The following is a 22366-nucleotide window of genomic DNA, read 5'->3' as shown; positions in this document are numbered from 1 at the left end:
AGGTCAGCTGCACCTCAGAAGTTAGCCATGATCTCCTGTAATCTACAACATCAAATTCAAACTGCTTTGGTAAAAATCTCTACTGAGGAGCTCCAACACAAACCTCTGAGGAATTAAAGCACCCACTCCAACAAACCTTCACAATCCCAAGAAGACAAATGGCACACACCGGGCTAACCAGCAAAGTTTTCCTAGAAATAACACTGAAACTCATAGACTTAACACACAGATAACTGACAATTATCTGCAAGAATTAAAATACAAAACCTTCTCAAAAGGTAACACTGAATGCTGATAAAGATAAAGCAAGCCAGGCTGTGCCCTGCTGCAGCCATCACCAGCGCTCTGCAGAGCAGTCCCAGTGCAATCCCAGTGCACAGCAATCCCAGTGTGTGCAACACTGCCCAGCTGTCCACAGATACAACTGCAGGAGCTCTGTCAGAGGCTCCTGAGGAGGAGGGGTAGTACTGGGAGAGGGACAGTATTTATGCAAATAACAGAACTGAATTGAAGCCTGTATGCTGCTGTCTAGAACTTAGTTACGTTTGTACCACCCATTCCCTGGAGGAAATGACATACAATACAAACAGGCCTAGTTGTTCAATTCTTCAAGTAGTAAGAGATTCACAGAAAAGCATCTGAGAAACATAACATTTTAATAGATGAAATAAATACTCCAGTACATGCAAGATAAAAACTGACATTGGAAAAAAATTAAAAATCACTTTTGTTATAGTGTAATTTTGTTTGTTTGTTTAAACACTCACAGTAGCTTTTCCCCCAGTTTGGAAATCAACACATGGAAAACATAATCACAACCTCCAGTCCTTCCACTCCTACACACCAAATGCACCTCTAACCTAACACTTGATGCAAAATAAAAAAAGTCATACAAAACAAAAACAAACAAAATAGTAGCTACATCCATCATCTATGTGTTGTTGGGTTTTTTCATTTTTTTAAATGAGTAAGAACTGAGGTAACCTTTTTCCTGCACAACCGAACAGCAAAATTTAGAAGGGAAATTTCGGAAGACAAGACAAGACAAACTTTAAAAACCGCACCCAGCGCGATTAAAGCTCTTTTTTTTCTCCTTTTTCTAAGATACCCCCACCTCCCCAAATATAAAAAACTTTGAAACAGTTTTACCACTTGTGTGAAGACCTTGTTGAATAAAGGAAAATTTATCTGCAGGTATTTGCTTAACTTTAAAGTAAAATAAAAAGAAGCCAAAACTGGCTACCTTTATTAGTACATATAGTTTGAATATGTTCTGCTTCTTCACCACATGAAATCAAAGGATTGGGCTCATCCAAGCAAATTCTTTGGTATACAAAAAAGGGGTGAGGAGGTGGGATATTATTTTCCTTTAGCAATGACTGGGATCTAAACAGAAGATGTGGGGGTTAATTCACAGAATTGGAGTTCACTGGCGGTAAAGTCCTGGGTGAAGATCTTTCTCTTAGTGCCTGAGATAGCAGGTTGCAACCATCCGAGACGGCGCAAGCTGAGTTCCTCAACCTTTCCCTGTAATCGCTCATTTTGGTGCTACTTTCGGGGTGTTGGGCTATATCCCTGAGGCATTGGGTCAGGAGCACACAAGCAGATACCACACTCATGGCTCCTCCTAGGATGGCAGTTTGCACAGCTTTGCCCTCTGGATTAATGGTGGCAGCTTTACCCAAAAACTGGGGCTCAGTGGCAAAGCCCACCAGAGCATAGACAGACTGCACCAAAGGTCCACTGAACAAGACGCACCGGTTCCTGGTCAGCTCGCTGGGCGAGGTCTTGACCTCCTTGACACAGGCCAAGAGGGCAGAGGCGCTGGTGCTCATACACTTGACACTGAGTTTGAACTGCTCCTTAGCAAATTTATCCTTGGATTTCTCACTGGCCAGCACGCAGGCGTCTGTTAGGAATTTCAAGTTCTTGGACATGTTCTGAGAAACCTCCAGCAGGAGCTGAGGGCTCATATCTGCCAAAGGGGTGGTCTTCAAGACCCCGCAGCCGTGCTCCACCTCATGCCTACATCGGGTCACCTTGTAGCGATCCACCAAGCCAGGCATGGCAGGCTGGGCCCCCGGAGTCTCCACTGCAGCCAGGTAGGCAGCGTGGGCAGAGCACTCGGTCAGGGAGACCACCAGCTCCCCCATCTCCATCAGGCTTTCTCCCACCTCCCCGAAGCGTCCCATGTTGAGCTGGCTCTGGACGTCATGGGTCAAGATGGAGAGTCCTTTGGTCCTGGCAATGATCGTGTCCCTGCACTTCTCGAAGGACTCACCGAAGACAGACAGACTCTCGGTGTTCACCGGCCTGGTCTCGCTCGACAGCAGAAGCAAATCGGCCACCAGTTGCATCTTGATCTTGCAGTGGTCGCAGATAGAGATGAGCTTCTTCCTCTGCAGGGAGCTGCTGCTGGGGATGCCGCCGGCGGAGACCTCGCTGCTGGACTTGCCGGAGCCACCGCTAGCCATAGCGCCGGGGGGGCACTCGCATGCCGCTCGCTACCCCGCTGCCGCCGCCTCCGCCGCCGCCCGAGCAGTCCCGACTGAGCCCGGCAGGATCGCTCTGCCTTTTCCGCAACATCATTCCATTAATCGCCGGGAGGCAAGAAAAGGCTCTGGGCGCCGGGGCTGCCGCTGCTGCGGGAGCGAGCTCGGCCGGGGCGCCCGCCCCGCTCCGGCGCCAGCCTCCGCTCCTACGGCGCTCCCGCGGCGGGGCGGCGCTCGCCGGGCGCCCCCGGGCCCCGGTCTGGCATCCTTTAGCTAAAAACACGGAATTTCTTTTTTTTTCCTTTCCTTTTCGCACGCTGGCTCCCCTTCCTTCCACCGCCTCGTCCGGCTCCCCGGCTGCGGGATCCTGCGCGAAGTTCCCTTTACCAGACGCAATAGCTCAGGGACGCGCCGCCGCCGCGCGGAGTTGGGGCAGGGGCGCAGCCCTCCAAGTTGCTACCGCGCCCCCGGCGCCTCCGCTCGGGGAGCGCCCGCCGGGCGCAGCTCGCAGGGGCCGGAGGGGCGGCGGCTGCGCACCATGTGCCGCCCCCGGCGCCCGCCGCGGCCCCGGCTCGCAGGAAGCGCCGCGGAGGGTGTGGCCCGCCCGCCCCGCACGGCCCCGCCGCGCACCCGCGGGGAGCCGGCCCGGGAGGGGAGAGGGGCACGGCGGGGAGCCGGGACGCGGGGGACCGCGGAGGGGAAGGGGGGGGAAAAAAAAAAAAAAAAAAGAAAAAAAGAAGAAAGAGAGGGGAAAAAAAAAAGCTCCACCGGATCCGGGTGCTGGGGCGGGCGGGTGGATCCGTTCCCCTTCCTTTGCCGCTGCCTCACTCCTTCCTGCCGCGATCATTCACGCGGCCGCTGCGCGCTCGCTCCCCGCCGCCGCGGTCCATCCCCTGCGCCCCGGGCCCTCCTCGCCGGCTCCCGCGGTGGCCGCCGCCGCACCAACTTAGGCTCTTCCCGCAAACAAGGGTGGTGGCCGCGGGCTGCAGCCGCGGATGCTGCGACCCGCCCGGCCTTGCGCTCCTCCTGCCATCTTCCCTGGCTGAGCCGCCAACTCCCAGGGAAGAAAAAAAAAAAAAAAAAGAAAAAAAAAAAAAAGAGGGCAAAAAAAAAGAAGAGGGGGAGGAAATCTTCGTTTAAATTCCCTTTCTCAGGCTTTCAGACAAACTACTGGGAAGCGGCGGCTGCGACGGCGCTGCCAGCCAGACGCTGCACGGCTCTGGGGGAGCTCCCCCGCCCCGCTGCCTTTGCTGTAACCTCACTTGAGCCTATCGAAATCTTTTGTGCGGTGTCACCGCCCTTCGTTTAAATCCTGCCCTCCCCCCGCCGCCGCTCCGCGCCCGCCGCCGCTCGCTCCTCCCAGGCGGAGGGGGAGCAGCGCCGGCACCGCCCGCCGCCGCCGCCGCTGCCCCGTCCCCGCCGGAGGGGCTCCGGCAATAAACCAACAGCGAGGGATGCCGGAGCGAGAGGCCGGTGGGAGGAAGGCGAGAGGCAGCCGGAGAGCGGCGGCCGGGGGAGCGCGGCCCGGGTGCGCTCGGATAGCGGAGAGCGAGGAGCCGCCCCAGCGCCGGGGCACGGGAGCCCGGGAGCCGCTCCCGCCCGGGCCCTGCCCCGGGATACCCGCCAGGTGAGTGCGGCGTTCCGCTCGGAGCTCCCGGCCCGCAGGGCAGCGCTGTGTCGGGCTGTCCCGGTCCGGGTGGCGGAACCCGTGGCTGTGCCAGCCCAGTGACAGAGGCCGGGGCAGCGGCTCGGGGCCCGCCGCTCCCATCCCGCGGTACGGCTGCCGCAGGAACCCGGCCCGGCCTCGGCAGCGCTGGAAACGCGGGACGGGCGATTGCTGCAGCTTTCTTTACACACAAATAGTGCTCCCAGCACTGGCCTTGACCCAGATTTTAAACCAATGAATACGAATTTGGTCCGTCGCTCTCCCGTTTCTGTCGCTGTTTTTGAACGCTGGTTACCGTTTATTTGACTTTATAGGAAGATGTAAACCTACTGACACTGCTGTGTAATGAGTGCTCTAGGAAGACTTTCTCTCATCTGTTTCCATTCTGCAGCACACCGAGAACTTTTTGAGACGATTCTTGTCCAAAGCAAGATGTTACGCTCAGTAAACCTAAGGCACACATCAGACTCTGTCCCATTGCACATCAATATAATTCTGGTTAATCAAAACCCATGTTGAAACCACATCTTACATTTGTTACATATTTTGTTGCAGCTTAAGCTGCAGCCAAATAATAACATTATTTTGCTCCTTTCAATCAGAATTCTAAGTCAGCTGCCTAATTCTAGGCATTTACAATGCATTTAGCAGGTTACAGAACTCTAGAAGTACATTTGTCCCAATTCACACTTAATACCCTGCTACATTCCTACTACTATAGAAGTGACCTTGAAATAAACAGAAATTGGACCAGATTCCTCACTTGAAATTGCAGGTCAGATCCAACGATGTCCTGGCACAAATAGAGCCCACCTAAGGGATTCCACACATCTAAAGAGCTTCAGACAAGTTTATTTGCACATATTCTCGGCCATTAGCTAAAAGAACCTTTGGCCTTCTACTTATAGAGGAGGATGTGAGCAGGATGAACACAGATGTGAAAGTGGGGGGGTAACAGGGTGTACGTATCTGGGGGGCAGGGGAAGGCTTGCCATAAAGCCAGGCTTGAGGAAAGGGGTAGATTCTGGTCTATGGGTGTGTCAAAAATATGGCAGTTCTCCACCCATCCCTCCTCACAAAAACAGTGTGAGGGAAATTCTGTTTACTTGAGTCAGATTATAGCAGTTTCAAGGAAGGTCATGATTTGGGCCTAAACAATTTTGGCTTACTGCCAGCAACTTGTTTTCAAAAGTATAAATAGAAATTATTTCAGAGTACTCTGAAAAATGAAAATCAGTGGGCAGGAGAAGCCAGCTGAACTGTATTTCAAAGTATTTCCAGATATGTCCTTAAATGAGGTGAGATAGTATGCAACAAGGAATGTCTCTCATAAATATTAACCTAGTTTATCTTTAATGAGGTTTGACTACATTTAATTAGTTTGAAAGATTTCATTTTAGAAAACGTAGGTCTCATTCCTGGCTAGAAGAGGTGTTACATGACCTAATAATCTTTTCCATTTTTAGATGCTGCTGCCTGCCATGATGCTCTGTGTGATTTGTACCATTCCCCAAGGACAAAGCAGAGCGATCCTTGGTTTGGACAGGTGCTGCAGTGCCTCCTCCACCAGTCTCCCTCCACAGAAACCCAGCTGGGCCTTAACCATGGCAGTTCCTACAAGGTGACAGGGCCACAAAGCTCTTAATAACTGCTACAATATAAAGCAAATAGTTTTCTAGCTCTTATAACACATCCACAAGAGTGATCCAGTCCTTCTCTGCCTTGGTATTAGCAAGAGGGAAAACTCCTAATTTTTGTCCTGTAGTAGGTGCTGCATGTGGACAGTGTCCAAGGAAGCCTTGCCAAATGCTGTTTTCCTCCCATAGTAGCCCTGGGTGTTTAGCTTTTCTACATATTAAATGATTGGGGAAGAGTGACTTGGCTTTTGCTTTTTGAAAAAAATAATGTGGAAAATACCACCGTCATTAGTCGTTTTTACCATGGAAGTGGCATTTCCTGGAGCAACTCCCTGTTAGATCCATACTGCAGGGCTGCTGCCTAGGTACACCTGGCCTAGCTGGATTCCCTCTCAGTCTGTGTTTCCATGAACATACAGTCTCATCCTAAAAGGCAGCCTTGGAGGTGGATTCTGTGGGGCTGGTAACCTGAGCAGAGCTGTCAGGAAGGTGTGTGCTTTAAGGTGCCAGTACATGCATCTCTGAGGAGGAAACTTGTACCCAGTGATGTTTGGGGTGGCTAGTTTCTTCATAAGTCTTCTGTGCCTCTCTTTCAAGGAGAATGTGTTCATACCCAAGTGTTTCACGGCTGCTGAGTGCAAAGGTGATCCACAGGACTTGGGCAGCTCACTGCCTTGGTATAAAAACTTGGAAGATGTGAAAATCAGGTGGCCATGCTTGGCTTTAAAAAGATTTCACTGACAGTCTGAATGAATTAACTCTCTGGGGTTCAAACCAGCAGGCATTGTCAGATACAAGGGATTAAAAGGCTTTTTAATGTGGCTTAGTAGTGTACAGAAGATTGGCTTACTTGTATGAGCTCTTCTTTTGTCACATTGATCTTTATTTTGCATTGTGCTTAGTACAACAGAAACTGGAGGCTGAAGTCTTCTTTCCTGAATCATCTGACAGGACTTGGCCCTTTTATTGCTTAGTAAAATATTTTTTTTTGTGAAGGAGGAATTGATTTTTGCCAGTGTAGCCACTGTTGAGTAATAGCTGAAGAATACCAAGTTGTAATAATTTCATGAGCACTGTATGTGGCCAGGTCGGTGAGAGGAAGTTACTATAGGGTGAGTTGTACTTCTTTATATTGCTTTCCTCTATAGATGTATCGATCTAACCTAATAGGGAGCTAGCTGATGAAGGAATAAAAGGCAATTCAGCGGTTCCCCTGTGTCACCTGTATGTGACTAAACCCATGAGGTGGTAATTATGGGAATGATAGCTCCAGTTCTGAGGGATGCAGCTGGTTTGCCAGGCTGTAAACTAAAAATTATAGGAGGATAAAGTTGGCAGTGACTGATGGAAGAAATACTTCAACACCAAGGCAGACTTTGCAGAAGAGTGTGGATGAAGATGAGCCTTCCTCTGTGCAGCAGTGTAAGTCACACAGAAGGAAAGGCAAGTGTGTTGACCAGCTTACTGCTCTTAAGTTCTATTTTGTCATAAATGTTTTAGTACTGAGTAAGTGTTTTGTGGTCAGTACTTACAGCCAATACTTCATGAGAGACTAAATCTGTGAGGTCTGGGTCTGTCTTGGGTCTGCAGAGGTATCCATGGTCGATGCACTGGGGGTGCAACCCGAGAACTGGTGTGCTTGGAGCCAAAAACACAGATCTGGAGGAACAGTTAACTAGGCACTCGAGACAGCAAAGTGCAAACGCAGTCACAAGGTTTTTTTTGTCTTTTGTCTATAAATAAATAGGTTTTAGAATAGTGTGTGGGCTTTCACATACAGGTTTAATTAACCTTGGTGTTCTGATGTGGTGGTTTGTGTTTGTTCTTTTTTTAATATGGTGTAGTCAAAAACACAGTATCAAAGGTAAGAACAAATTTATTACATAGACACCATTGACATAAATATCCCAGTAGTGGGATGCTGGTCAGTCCCTGTTTCTCAACTGAAAGGTAATACAGCAAAAGAGGTTTTCCTCTTGTCCTTTTATTCACCATTTATTGCACTGTTTTCACCACTTGCTGTCTATAATCAATTGGTTGTCCCCTGCTGTTACCATGGATATTTAATGCATTGACATGGAAAAGAGACAAATTTTTATGAAAAGGAAAATGCAGCTACAAAACTCTTCTTTCCCTGAATGGACAGTTGTGCCATATTTTATGTGACTACAGCCAATAATGGCTTTTTGCTTCTTGTTCTTGTCTGCCATCTACACACACAGACATCCCTCCTGCACCTCCAGTGTCATGAGGCTGGTGCCCAGGAGGTGCCTGTAGCTCCTCGTGTCCATTCTCCCTCCCTGGAGCAGGTGAGAAGGGCCAGAGGGAGATTTTGTAGCCTTGGAACTCAGAAGAATGGCAAGTACTGGCAAATGCTGTTGGTTGGAGTGGTCCAGCATAAACAGGAATCCAAGACCCTCCCTTAGACTTACGTCTGGGTTTTTTTGAGATCAAAGGAGAACATGGTATTTTGAACAAAATGTGCAAGGGCCCACCCTTCCTGAACTGCACTTCTGGTGGTATATGCTGTCCTGCAGCTGTAATACTCCACAGAACGGTTGGGTTTCTCCCCTCCCTGCCCTCTTTTAATATGTATCATGAGAGAAATTCAGTAGATGTTTTCACAGGAGTCTCTGATCCTACACTGCTCTCATTGTGCCTCTGTGTTCTGTGAGCAGGGCTGCTGATCAGTAACAATTTACATCTAGCACCTCTGATTCATCTGAAGTTCATGTAATGTATTACTTACACTAGATGGAGGTGCCAAAACTGACCTGTAAACCTAAAATGAAATTGGGACTACAAAACTAATTTCATTTAGATTGTGAAAATTAGACTATAAATGGAATTCCTGTGGGAACTGTGTATATCTTCTTTGACATTGTTTTAATGTAATTCTTTTCTTAATGGGGTAACTTTAAATTGCATAACCAGTACATAGTTTTAACTAGCACAGATTTGTAGCAAATCTTGCAGTAAGATGAGGAACATTCTGTGGTGTTTCTGAATTTAAGGATCACACTGTATAGCTTTAATGGAGTTGACTAGACAGTCAGGCATCAGACACCTTCCCCAACCCTGAGCAGAGAGGCAATGAATGACACAAAGCTGGGATGTCATTTGTCAAATATCTCTGTCCCGTCAGTAAATTTTAATTTATAAAATGCACATGGATGTACGTACAGGATAACACAAATTCAGGGTGAAGATTTGTTCTATGTTCAAAACTCGAGTCAGAATCTGAATTTTAAGGTTAGTACCTGGATCAGAACTCCATGTCCAAATCACAGTAGTTAATCCCTAATCTGGGAAAAATTTGAATTAAAGACCTAGTTTTTCAAATTGGATCCAGGAATTTAAGATCTGACTAGCTCCATGTCATTTTATGTTCTCTTAATTAATGTCAACACAAAATTTGTGTTCTCTTAATAGATGGCAAGTAAGTGTGCTTGTCTTATGCATGAAATTAAATTAAGGACTGAAATTATTCTAAATAATTCAAATGCTCATGCTCCAGATGACAGCATATTCTGCTTGCTGTGCTGCTTTTTTTCTTAGACATGTTCTTGTTTTTAAAGATAACATGTTCAGGTCTGATTCTTCAAGTTTAATTCTGCCTGTGAGCAAATTCAGAGGGTTGGATTAACACGTGCACTATCTGTGCATGAGAGCTCAGGCATTAGATTCTCTCTTCAGGGGAACATTTAAGGTACTTGAGATAATTTGACTAATGAAAACAATAATTTTGAATGTTTTACTGCAAATAACTCATAATATCCTGACATTCTGTAGAATGTATAATAGTGCTTTTAAACAGAGAAGAATATGCTGAATGCTGGGACATCTCTAATGGCTCTCTTACTCAACAAGTGTTCTGTACTGTTTAAAACAATATTGTCCTGGTCCTGCTCTAAGCCAGTAGGTGCAAAAGCCTTTCAGGTAGTATAAGAGTCAGATATCAATCATTTTTTATATCCAAAATCACTACTACAAGGCTGCCTTGCATAACACTTAATTCATCTAGGCCTCTGTTAAACATCCTTTTGTGTCAGTAAAGTTCTTGAAATGAATTGATTCTTCCAGACACAGCGAGTGCTGATTGCAGGCAGCCCTTGCATGTTCCTTCTCCCTTCTGCATGCTTAGGGCTGGTCTTCTGTCTGTCTGTATGTCCTTCCAAGAAGGCAGGCACTGCCTTTTCCATAATGAAGTCAAGCTCTTTGTTCTTTCTAAGGTTTCATTCCAAGGAATGTCAAAGAACAAACTTTAAAATTCTAGCATACTGTATTTGTAAATAAAAGTAAAATGTAACAGATAGGAATCCACTTTAAAATAGAAAATTGCACATAAAACTGTACCACCAGCAAAGACTTGAGAGAGCTGTTGGCAGTTAAAAATTCACAGTCTTCTCCCAACTCATAGAAAGAGTGGTATGGAAAATACATTTTGAACAAATATAGTCCTAAAAATAGGAAAAAAAAAGAGGATCTCAAACTTCATTAGCAGAAATTTAAACATCCTGAATTCTCTCATATTACAGCTTGACCTAGCCCTGCTCAATAATGAAAACAGTTTACAAGAGAAGGTAGATTTGCCTTTCTGATGGGTATAACTTTATAATTAAAGGTACTACTAATAAAACTTGAGTGTTGCAGAAGCAAAAATGACAATCACGGCTTGAGACCTTCCCTGGCATGACTATATGGGACTTTTAGCTACAAGGTAAAGCATTTACCACCTTACTCTTGCAATCTACAATGAAAGTAGCTATGTATTATTTAATACATTCTGTATTGCAGTCCTAATAGTGTTAGCTGCTAGGACTATAAAAACTGCTAAGAAATGTGAAAATGCTTAAGCTATAAAAAGCATATTGGCATGATTCAATAGATGCTCTGATCAAAACACAATGTGCTTCAATAAAAAGAAAATGCAATTTAATTTGCTCCTGTCAGTGGTATGTGCTGCATTGCGTTTGTTTCTTGCATGGGAAAGAGGAACAGCAGAGAACAGGGGCTGAACAGGTGTTTGTCCTGCAGCTGACCCCACAAGCAGCAGACTTGAACGAGTCTTCCCAGACACAGAATTTTGTCTGAGCAGAGGTAGTTACAAAGTCAGAACCAAGCATGAAAGCTACCTCCTTTTCAAATTAAAGCTTTTATTGGCATGACAAGGATATGTATAGTGTTGTTTGGTGCAGTTCTGGGTATACTGAACAACTTGTTCACCTACCAAAGGGAATCGGGTTACTTTTGAGATCTGTATCTGAACGTAGTATCAGATACTAAAGAAAGTAAATTGGCTTGGTTTGTTCTTATAAGAAAAAATAGAATTGAAGAAAATATTTCTTAGTAGAAATTCAGTGAAAATATTTTATGCTGCAAGTCCAGCATTCCAAGATAGAATCTTTATTTTCTTTTTCCAGTGAATGTATGCACGATCCAGTAATAACAAAAGTTAGCAGAAACCTATTTTAGTAAAACCTCATTAATCACAGCAATCTGATATAGTATACCTGATGTTCATTATATTTAATGAGAAATCACCGAGCAAATGTGCTCATTAGTGGCTCTGGTATTGGACAGCTCTGTGAGAAGTACTTGTCTAAAGCCTGTTTCAGTTATGTGCATTTAACAAGCTCCACGAATAGCTCTGGGCTGCTTCCTGTTCCTCAGGCACTGGCAGCGTGTCTGAAACGTTTTAAAACACATGGAGGCTGCAGCCCAGGCTGGTTGTTTATGGGGGTGCTGAAATCTTGGATCCCACATCCTCCTCTGCTATTTCTCATGGTACGTGTGCTTGGCGAGCTGCTGCTTCGTGTGCCGTGTCTCCCTGGTGTTCACCAGCTACATGGCCCTGCAGTGCCTGCTCCCTTCAAGAGTTATTCTGGGCTCTGGAGGGCCTCCCCAAACCCACGCCCCTGCCTCCTGACTGCTTTTGTTTTCAATTTGCACACCTTGCCCATAAAGGCAGCAGGTTCCTGGTTGATTACACATCCAGAACTGGATCATCTGGGGTTGAAACTAAATGATCTGTGAAGTGCCTTCCGACCCAAACCGCTCTAGGATTACAGGATTCTGTAACAGTAATAGAATTGGGGTTGAAGAGTTCTCTCAACAGAATTAGTTCCTCTGTTCTGAACTTGGTCTGCCTTCAATGCTGGAATGGAAAAGCAGCCTGACTGCAGTTAATATCTACCAGCAGCAGTAACAGTGATGCTTCCTTGAATTCTCAAGTTTAAACTTACTGGAATCCAAGGTGAGAGGTAGAACAGAACATTGTGCTGTTTGTAATTAAAATGCTACCACGAGGAAAAAAATGAAGACTGGAATGAAGTAAGACTGTGCTGACATCCATGCATGTAATTTGGTTTAGATAATGGAAAAACAGCCTGTACAAAGAAAAACCCGTATCTCTTATTTTTTTGTGGCGGTCACATGTTCTGGAATTGTATTTTAGTAACAACAGCATTAGTTTTAATAATTTTCTTTTAGAAACCTAATGTTGCTGAGACAGTAATCAAAATCAGAAGACTTATGCAATGGGCCCAGTCAGCAAACCCGGATACTTTCCATCCTGTTTCTTTAAAAAAAGCAACAAGAAACAACCACATAGTTTAGATCCCAGGCGCTGGGCCCAGCATTTATCGTTTTAACCTCTCAGTGCCCAGCGTTCACTCCCTGCCCGGGCCCTGCAGGACCGCACCGGGGGCTGCAGCGGGGCTTCGTGCGGGGACATCGGCAGCCGCTGGGGACCTGGCAGTGCCCGGCAGCTCCGGGGACCCGGCCCGGGCCTCGCCCAGCCCGGCCCGACCCATCCCGCCCCGCCGCCCTTCCAGCTCCTCCTCCCGGCTCCATCCGCTCCTCCCCGCCGCTCTTCCAGCTCCTCCTCCCGGCCCGATCCGTCCCTCCCCACCGCCCTTCCAGCTCCTCCTCCCGGCCCTATCGGTCTCGCCCCGCCGCCCTTCCAGCTCCTCCTCCCGGCCCTATCGGTCTCGCCCCGCCGCCCTTCCAGCTCCTCCTCCCGGCCCGGTCTCGCTGCCCCCGCCCATGAGGCGGCCGGGGCCGCCTTCCCGAGAGCAGAAGATGGCGGCGGCCGCGGGCTGGGCGCTGCTGGCCCTGGCGCTGTGTGTGAGCGCGGCGGCCGCGACCGGCGGCTCTGAGGGGAAGCGGCGGGAGGGGCCGCCCAAGAAAAAGGACATTCGGGACTACAATGACGCGGACATGGCCCGGCTGCTGGAGCAGTGGGAGGTGCGGGAGTCGCCGGGGCCGGCGGGGTCCGCTCGCACCACGCGGAGGGAACGCCGCGGCTGCCGGGGGGCGGCGGGGCCGGGCCGGGGCAGCTCCGCGGGCAGCGGCCGCTCTGCCCAGTGCTGGGAAGGCGGGGGATCCCCGGGCCTGGGCGGGAGGGATTCCCGAGCCTGCTGAAGGGTGGCCGGTGCCGTGTTCTTTCCTCCGAGGCTCTGGCTCCGGGTATAGGGGTTTCAAAGTCGGGGCGAGCGGCCCTCGGCCTGCGCTGCCCGGCTGGCCCTGTCCCGCCTTCCCAGAGCCCCAGCACCCAGCCTGGTGCTCGGTCCCTGCCAGCAGCCTCGTCTGGCTGAAAAGTCGGGTTTTTTCGAAGTATTGAGCCATACACATTATGTGACCGAGGGTGGATGCCAGGCGGAATATTCATTTCACGTTTACAGGGTAGATACGTTATTGTTTTAGTTTGGTGTGTCTTTCTTGTCTTTCCTCATAGTAACAACTTCTAATTCCAGCTCTCTCTTATCGCCTTCATCCTTATCAGCCCACTGCCTTAACTTTCCTTGGCGGTTTCCCATCACTCTGTTCTCCATGTGATTATCATGCCACTGTTAGGTTCTTTTCACTCTGTTATGTTCCATCATCTTCTGACAAATGCCAGAGAAGTCCTCACTGTCATTTATTTTTTCCCGTGAGGTTTTTCCCTGGAATATTTTGCAAAAATCCATAAAGGTAATAACAGAGAGAAAACTTCTGATCATGTAACACCAGTTGCAGCTGTAAGTCAAGATGGAAACTTGTGCTTTATATGTGAATTATAGATACAATAACAGGAAGTATGGATGCCTGCCTTGGCCCTGGTTGGCAGGTTATGGACTTATTCATCCCTTGGATTGTTACTGTGTGTATGCCTTTAGCAAGGGAGGTTCTTAGAAAATTGAGTTGAAATTTTAAATAAAATTAGTAAAAGGCTCAAAGTTCACTTTTCCTTTAGTGGTATCAGCCAAAGACCCAGCAGGCCCAGCTGCTAAAAAATCAAGGGTTAATATTGCCCAACTTGAACCAAATTTAGCCTTGTAGGAAAAAAAAAATCTTAAAAGGTGACCATCTCTTTTTAACGAGATGGCTGAAAGGGAGGCTCAAGTTAATGCTGTTGTAACTCTTGATTGTATATTCTACTCTAGCCCTAGTGGGCTTTTGAAGGTTTTTGCTTTTCAAAAAAGCTGGAGCAGGTCCCTGATTCAGCTTACAGTGTGATGCACAAATGCAGATGTGGCAGAGCAGCTGGGGAGTCGCTGCTCGGGCTGGGTGTAAAAGTGGCCAGTTCTTTTCCCCAGGATCGAGATTGACGAGCAGAGAGATGGCTTTCATCTTTGGATTGAGGATGTTTATTTTTCTTACCTATATTCATTCTCACACAGAGTAAGCACTTCTATGTACTTACCTAACAAGCTACAAATGGTGACCTGTCTCTGTCCACAAGGCCTTTTAAGCATAAACCATCCAATTATCAAATGCCAACTAATTTATTTTTACTTTTAACCCAATAACCAAACACCCATGTTCCGCACTGTGTACCTTTCTGTCCAATCGCCCGATACCACCCAAAACCATGAAGAAGAAGGAAGAAAGGCAAAGACAAGCCAATGCCTTAGAACCTCCATCTTGTCCCTCATTCACTACTATATCTCAAACTATAAAGTCTAAGATTTTCACCCAGTGACTTAACATAATTCTGTCTAACTCACGCATTCACATTCCCAGTTTCTCTACTTAGTTTTAGAAGCCTTCTCCATGGTCCAGTGTTCTCTCAAGTGTCTGAGCCTGTCAGCACAGATAAAGAGGCATTTTCAGTGCCTGGGGCTCCAGCAGCTGGGGGTGTCCCTGAGGAGATGCACACAGAGCAGAGCTCAACAATTAGGGGTTGTTTGGTCTCCTGGCATGGTCAGTTGCGGGGCCTTTTGCCCTGCACACAGGAAACATGAAAGGCTTGAGGGGGTGGTGGCCTGAGGGTGGAGAAGAAGGGGTATGAGTGCACTTGATGGAGTGGGATGAGAAACAAAGGGGCCACTGTTAATTCGGTAAGAGCAGGAGCTACGCTTGGGAATGAGGGCCACAGGGCATAGATCTGTACAGAATCAAATGTCATTACTTTCAACTGAATGAAATTATCCCAAATATTTTTTATTTCCGTGGCAATTAGACTAAAACCATTGGAGGATGGTGGTTGTGACATTCTTGGGTTCAGCCGCAAGCCAGAGCCTGTGGCTCCAGCAGCTTTCCCAGCAGGAGCAGCCACCTCTCTGTGCAGGAGCTCGTGCTGCCCCTTGCTCCCTGTGCATGACTGCCTGGTGATCCGGGAGAGTGATCTGCTGGAAAACAAGGATGGCAACGGGGCAAAGAGGCAGAGGTGCTTCAGCAGCTCACTTACAGCCTGGAGGAAGCCACCAAGGGATTTTCCTCATGGAAAGGGACTCTCCTGAAGCCTGGAGTCCTGGGGAGCTGGACACAGAACGGAGAATCTGGGCTGGAGGTGTCTGAAATGTCTGGTGCTTTAAATAGTTCATTACTGTTACAAGCTCAGGGTTTCTCAGGCTTGACTCTGACCATTGAATTGGCAAAGCGGTTAAGTGGCATATGTTACTAATGTTTTTAAAAATCAAAATGCAGTGCATTTATGAGAAATTTCTGAGAATGGGAGCTGAGGGGAGGAGCAAGTGAAGGAATATGCAGTTTTTCCTGTGTCTGTGTAACACTTTCCCTCTGGAACCTCATGTTACTGTTAAAGTGAGTGAGTCTCCTAGACTTTTCAAAGCAAAAGCTTACACTTTCCTTTCACTTTTTTACCTTTTAGGTAGCTTTAAGCACAGCTGCATGACATTTTGTACAGAAAATAAGAAAATAAATGCCATCTAGGGGAGCTCTTGGCATCTTCTGATAATATTCCCATTCAAACTGTAAGAATACAACTTCAGGAGCATTAAGTTGAATAGTTAAGAAAAAAAAGTAGGTAATACATGTTAGCAGCTCATTTGTTGTCACAAAACCTAAAGTCAGTTTCTGTATTTTACACAGAGTATTTGGAAATGTTTCTTTTTGCCTTTTTCTTTCAAAACTAAAATAAGTTTGCTTTGTTCTAGTTAAACCACACTTAAGTTTCAGTTTGCTCTTATTTGTGGAGAATGTTTTCAGTCAATCACATGAGATTTTGTATTTTTACTGTTCTTTATCAATTTGACCATTCTCAGGCTTTCTGTAAGATAAGTAATGTTCCCACTTAGTGATGGTAGGGACTTGGGCTGTCCTTCCCTCCCAGTTCACTCATTTCAGAAATTTCAAGGCGTGTGAACTACTTGAAAGCATGTTTCAGACTTGCAAAATTGAAACAAAGACATAATTAGTAAGGAAAAAAAGGATAAAGTTTAAGGCTCCTACAGCTTTTGTTCTGTGGTCCCTAAACTTTAAACTGTTGTCTGGAAGAAGCTGCAGAAGTGAGCTGGGGAAGGAACGTGGGTCACTTGTGTGAAACCTTAGCCTTTGAGGAGCGTGGGATGCTCCATGGGTGTGTAGGAGGATGCTGCTGGGTTTGTGTATAAGCATTTGCAGAGATGTGAGGGTGGTGCATTCTGAGAGCTGGAAAACAAGCTCAGCTCCTGACCTTGGAGGCCTCTGAAGGCGAATGTCTTTGCCTACTGCTCCAGGTCATGTTCCCAATGGTGTGATGCATTTTGAAATCACGACAGCACCTAAAATATCTGCCTTAATTCCTGCTCATTTAATGGTGCTTAGGTGGATGCCAGTGTAAAACTTCTGAGGGGTTTTATTCTGTTTTTAGTACTTTTTAATTCTACAGTACAAACACGTTACAGAAATCAGGTTCTGGCTTAATGTAAGTTGTCACCGTATTCAGCTCAGTTGTGAGTGGTTTTAAGGGGTTGTTTGATTGTGCTTTTCCAAATATTTAAATGGTTGTCAGCCTCAGCAGAAGCATCAAGAGGTTAATTTTTTTCTTTTTTGTAGGAGTGATTTACTCTGGGTGATTATGTTGTCAGGCTGTGAGTTACATCTGTGCATTAGAACCTTTAATCAAAGTCTTTCTGTGGCATAAGCACGCAGAAAATCTGAATTCTTGTGGGTTTAATTGTTTAAAGACACAAAGTAAGAAAACTTAAATTCTCAAGCAATCACATGATTCCCAGAAGTGAATTTTGACCTCTGAAAGCAATACCAGATAAATGATTTTTCATATATGTGTGCATGAGACTTTTTATTGCAACTTTCCCATTTCATCTCACATGCATAATAAATATTTGTGAAACTGTGAAGGAAAAAATACTATTTTATCAGTTTCATAGGTGGAATTGAAGTAGGCTGAAATATTTCTTGGTGTGAGATAAAATGAGATTCCACCTGTCAATATGAAAATGTGCATCATTTTCAGGGGAGGGTTATAAATTGAAAGAGGTGAAGTATCTTGAAACAACAGTCACTATTTTGGTTTCACAATCTCCATCATTCAGCTAAAAATATTTTATCAAAGCATAGTTATTCTCTAAAAAAAGAGGAATTAAAAAAACAAAATACCTAAAATATACTTGTGGAAGAGTTGAGTTTAAAGCTTCCTTGTCATTTTTAAAACAGAAAGATGATGACATTGAAGAGGGAGATCTCCCTGAACACAAGAGGCCTCCAGCACCAATAGATTTCTCAAAAATAGATCCAGGCAAGCCTGAAAGCATCCTGAAGCTGACAAAGAAGGGGAAGACTTTGATGATGTTTGTCACAGTGTCGGGAAATCCCACAGAAAAGGAGACAGAAGAAATCACCAGCTTGTGGCAGGGCAGTCTCTTCAACGCAAACTACGACGTGCAAAGGTGAGCTGTCATGCACAAAGATAAAGTTCTTGCCCTTGCAGAATCCTTTCTTTCTTCCTGAAAATCTTTTCAGCTGTTCATCCTTTGCTGTTCTCCACCTTTATCATTCATTACTATTTCTGTTTCTTTGTCAGTTGCGACAAAACTTTGGTGTGGTACAGAAACCTCTTCAATGCTTATGCATGATGTGTGTGTGTGTAGCCCAAATTTTATCTCACTAGGGTTCAGCTATGTATCAGTTCTAGCTGCAGTAGTTTGCCTCTGTGTGCTTGATAGAAAACATCACACTCTGAAGACTTGTCACCACAAAAGGCTTTCTGTTCCCCTGCTAAAAAATGTGACTCTTTTTCTCTCTGAGAGAGAGCATCTCTTTATAACAGAAGAATGTTGTGCTCATGTATTGAGTCTGAGAAAGGTTGCAATAAGTGTATAAAGCAAATTTAATCCTCATTAGTGGATTTTACATAGTGCCTAATGATTTCTAAGTTTGTTTCCTTATTCCTTGGTTACTTATTGATATACTTCATACATTTTATTCTTCAGTGTCCTAGAAGATTGTTCTCTTGTCCCCATCCCCAGGCAACAACTAGACCAGCTTCTTGCTGTTAAACATGTGCCTTAGTCATGTAGGCTCTCTGAGCAAATGCTGGAGTATTTGAAAAGCACAGAGTTAACTGAAAAAAATACGGATTTTTCCTCTAGGTTTATTGTTGGCTCCAATCGGGCCATCTTCATGCTGCGGGATGGTGGCTACGCCTGGGAGATCAAAGACTTCCTGATAAATCAGGAAAGGTGTGCAGATGTTACTCTGGAAGGTCAGGTTTATCCTGGCAAAGGAGCAGATGAAAATGAGAAAGTGAAAAACAAAACAAAACCTGAAAAAGCAAAGAAGAAAAAAGAGGCAGAGAAGAAATCTAACGGCGTCAAAGAGGACAACCGAGCAACCAACCAGAGAGAGGAGCTATGACAGCCACAGTGCCCAGACTGAACCCTGCTCTGCTGCTCCTTGAGGGGAACCTGCTGATGAGTCCTGGCTTTTGGGGAGGAAGGAAGCAGAGACTACTGAAGCTTAAATTTGTGTTGAAATTCACCAGTTTACTCATTGCTGTTGGCCATTTGTTTAGTTACAGGAATGGTAACGCTTCATGCTGGCAATTGACTGCTTTAGTTTGTAATTCTTTTATGCTTTTGTTGTTGTTTAAAACTAGCATACAAATCTGTGTGTTTAACATTGCAAACTTAATTTAAGTGGAAAAGAAGAATTATGGTCTCAGAATACACTGATGCTCATCTGTAATAGCTGTGTCCATCTTGGGTGTGTAAATCATGGATTCACAGCTTCTGTCAGAGAGCCAAGTGCAGTGTGAAAAGATTCTCTTGGAAGATGGTTTGATAGACACAGTTGGCACAAAACTGCCCAGAGTTACAAAGAATAGTGGGCCAAAGATGCCTGAAATTACAGGGTTTAGTACATGTTTGGTTAGACTGCCTTTTTCTTTAAAATAAACTCAACTCATTGTGTCCCAGGAAATCTGTGGCAGTGCTCAGGAGCATGATGGACCAGGTAGGAACTCTGCTAATGCGCTCCAGATCTGTACAGGAGGAACACTCTGTGCCCTTCAGAATTGAATGGAATTGTAGCACCTGCACCAGCAGTGTCAGGGTGAAAAGTGAAGACAAATCCAGGGCTTTCAGGTTGCTCCTGCTGCTAAAGGACTGTGCCTCTGTGCCTGTGGAAGCAGCTGTTCTGTGTCCCCCGTTACTCAGGAAGTGAGCTGGAAGAAAAAGCTTTAACTCTGAAGTTAATTTGGTTTACTGATTTAATGGTTTGTTTAAATATTTGAAAAAGCACTAGTTACAGCGCAGAGTTAAACTTGGAGTTAGACATATCACTTACTGATGCTGATCTGGATAGAGTTTGGTGGGTGTTTTTTCTTGGTACAGATGCCTGACTGACGTAGTTAACTGTAATGACCATTTGATTAGAATACAAGAAGTTGGACATATGGGAGCCAATACTTTGTGTAATTGGGAAGGGTTTAATATCACTCGGATTGTCTTCAGTCAGATGCTTTGCTTAGAATTGTTTCCCTTCTGCCTTACTACCAGTTAGGGACTAAAGGCACCGAGTAGTGTGGTCCACATCATTTTGCAGAGGATGAGCACAGTATCCACTGTCTTCATTCAATACTGGTATGGTGTTACTTTTTCTTTAAGGTGCTAAAATCCAAATATTGGATAAAAGGTCCTAATTGAACCATAATGGTTGATCTTGTGGAATACTTCGGTATCAAAAGTATGAAACTGTGACTGAGTCTTTGTTCTAAAATAAAAGATGTCTCTAAACTTACTGTTTTGAAGAGCAGTAAAGCCTTTTAAATAGATCTGCATTTGGTTATGTATTCAAGAGGCAGACCAGCTCATCTTTGGTTTCTCTATGTAAGGACTAAATGATGTTGATGAAGGTTCCAGTTGATTCATTTTATTTAATTTTAATTATATTTGTATGAATTTAGATTAAAGAAACCTTTGCAACTACATTAAACAGGCCTGTACCTGTTTGAGTGGAAAATTAAAATTTGTTTCTTCAGGATTAACTATTACTTTATATTCTACTACGAATGCAGATGTTCAGTGGAGTTGAGAACAGTCTCAGTAGATATTTGGATAGTTGAGATGTACAGTCCAATACTTGTGCATAACTAATTTATCATTTGGTCACATACTCCGGGTTAGCACCATCATTTGTAAACAATATTGTTTCTCATCTCAAGGGAAGACCAGAGGTCATATGAAACTATAAAAATGAAATATTAATGAGTTTTTGCTTTTCACAGTTATGGTATAGAGGTGACAATTCAAATTTTGATCAGAAAGACATGGAAGTGCAGTTTTATATTCCTCTTAATGTTATTTCCTTTTTGATCAGATTGGGTTTGAGACTATTGGAGAAACAATTACTACACTATATAGCCCAGCTTTTAAATATGGATATTTCAGTCATTCATAAATCTACATTTACAGTAGATTGGGGCTTTCTCCTTTGTAGTTAAAAGGAGCTTTGTTGAAATTGAACCAGCCAGTTGGCTTTTTTTTTTGGTTGGTTGGTTGTTTCTCAGTCAGTTGCCCATGCCAAATGCAGATATGTCTTGTGCCACATAGCTTAATCAAATTTCAAAGTGTTTGGGGGTCTTTTTGGTTGGTGGTTTGTTTTTTTTTTTTTTAGGTTTTTAATCTGTGTGGTGACTTGGCAGTTGTTTTCTTTGATATAAAACACAAAATGCCACCTTCACAAAATAAGTTTCTTTTAATCTTCCATTTTTCTTCTCCCTTTTTCATGCTTTACACTAACCAAATACTGAAATATACCAGTATATATGGGAGGAGCTGCTTTACCCCAGCCAATTTTTCTCAACAGTCAGAGTTCATTACTCAAGAATAACCTGAACTGCCTTTTAAATCTGGTAAAGTCTTTGAGACAGTTGCACTTGTCCTGGAATGGTGTTACATTACCAAATGTTTGGTGGTGATTTAAGAAGCCCAAATGCTATCACATACATGAATATATACATGTGTATATATATATATATATATATCTATCTCAAAATAAATATCCTCCAAAAGTTACAAAAGACCAGGAATGTTCTATGAGTGCCTCAGAAGATGGAGTCTCCTTTGGAGGCTTAGCAGGCTTTTAATAACAGATTTTTTAGTTCCACATACAGGACATTCAGATACCTCCTTTAAAACTAAATTCAATCAGTTGGGTGGTAATTATAGCTCTTACTATTTCCTTCTTTTTTCATTTCTATACAGAGGTACATGGAAAATCATCTGTTTTCATGACAGCGAAATGTCTGCTGCCTTTCTCCTCCCAGCATAGTGGTTTCTCTGTTCTAGTGCTATAACTTAACTTTTCTGAGCTACTGTTCAATTTTTAACCCAGCTCTCCTACTCAGAAAAAACAGTTTGTCAGTGATGCTACACAGGATGTGGTTGCACTTTGTGGAAAATTTACAATGGACAATCAACTTTTTATGTAATAAAATACTGGAAAAAATATTCTGGGTTTTGTTGATACGGGGTTTTTCTTTAAACTGTTCTGACACAAACTACAGCAGGATTTCTGATCTTAACTTAGAGTGGTCAAAGCATTTCTCTGAACAGTCAGGTCAGCCTTGATTTCCAAGAGAATACTTTACTGTCACTGTTCCTGAACCCTTTCAATTTTGTTCCAAAAAGAAAATTATAAAGTGCCATTTTGTAAAGATATGGAACAACTACTTTTATCTGATATTTGGCCACTGTTCTTGATGGGTTTCTGGTAAGGCTTATAAATTACTTCCATTCTTTTATCTGTGGCTCATTTCCTTTTTTAATCAGGAAGTAACACTGCCTTTTCCAGAGGCTTTTTCTTTTAATTGTATCAGATATTTATAGAAATTCAAAGAACCT

At 44.6% G+C, this 22366-nt stretch overlaps 2 protein-coding genes across 3 annotated transcripts; one reads left to right on the top strand and one right to left on the bottom strand.

Annotated features, from left to right (window-relative positions):
• Nucleotides 1-637: 637 nt before the first annotated feature.
• On the bottom strand, nt 638-2481 carry TLNRD1 (talin rod domain containing 1). The gene has a single exon (XM_058846502.1). The coding sequence runs from the start codon at nt 2472-2474 to the stop codon at nt 1407-1409; it is 1068 nt and encodes a 355-aa protein (XP_058702485.1). The 5' UTR covers nt 2475-2481; the 3' UTR covers nt 638-1406.
• A 3304-nt stretch (nt 2482-5785) lies between these two features.
• MESD (mesoderm development LRP chaperone) lies at nt 5786-19023 on the top strand. Of its 2 annotated transcripts, none has more exons than XM_058846504.1 (3): nt 5786-7217; nt 17679-17911; nt 18614-19023. In XM_058846504.1, the coding sequence occupies exons 1-3, from the start codon at nt 7140-7142 to the stop codon at nt 18876-18878; spliced, it is 576 nt and encodes a 191-aa protein (XP_058702487.1). In that variant the 5' UTR covers nt 5786-7139; the 3' UTR covers nt 18879-19023. The 2 variants fall into 2 exon arrangements, with proteins under 2 accessions (XP_058702487.1, XP_058702486.1); XM_058846503.1 differs by lacking the exon at nt 5786-7217 and adding an exon at nt 12831-13043.
• The last annotated feature ends 3343 nt before the right edge of the window (nt 19024-22366 follow it).

This window comes from Poecile atricapillus, chromosome 11, assembly GCF_030490865.1.
Source record: "Poecile atricapillus isolate bPoeAtr1 chromosome 11, bPoeAtr1.hap1, whole genome shotgun sequence".
NCBI classification, from domain to species: Eukaryota; Metazoa; Chordata; class Aves; order Passeriformes; family Paridae; genus Poecile; species Poecile atricapillus.
Note: the sequence above shows the minus strand (reverse complement) of the source record. Positions and strands in the feature narration are given on the sequence as shown.

Bases quoted from the DNA above. Each gene is read 5' to 3' on its own strand.
- TLNRD1 (XM_058846502.1), bottom strand. From the start codon at position 2,474: ATGGCTAGCGGTGGCTCCGGCAAGTCCAGCAGCGAGGTCTCCGCCGGC.
- MESD (XM_058846503.1), top strand. From the start codon at position 12,843: ATGAGGCGGCCGGGGCCGCCTTCCCGAGAGCAGAAGATGGCGGCGGCC. The intron at 13,044-17,678 runs GTGCGGGAGTCG...TTTTTAAAACAG, and splicing joins GGCTGCTGGAGCAGTGGGAG to AAAGATGATGACATTGAAGA. The intron at 17,912-18,613 runs GTGAGCTGTCAT...TTTTTCCTCTAG, and splicing joins GCAAACTACGACGTGCAAAG to GTTTATTGTTGGCTCCAATC.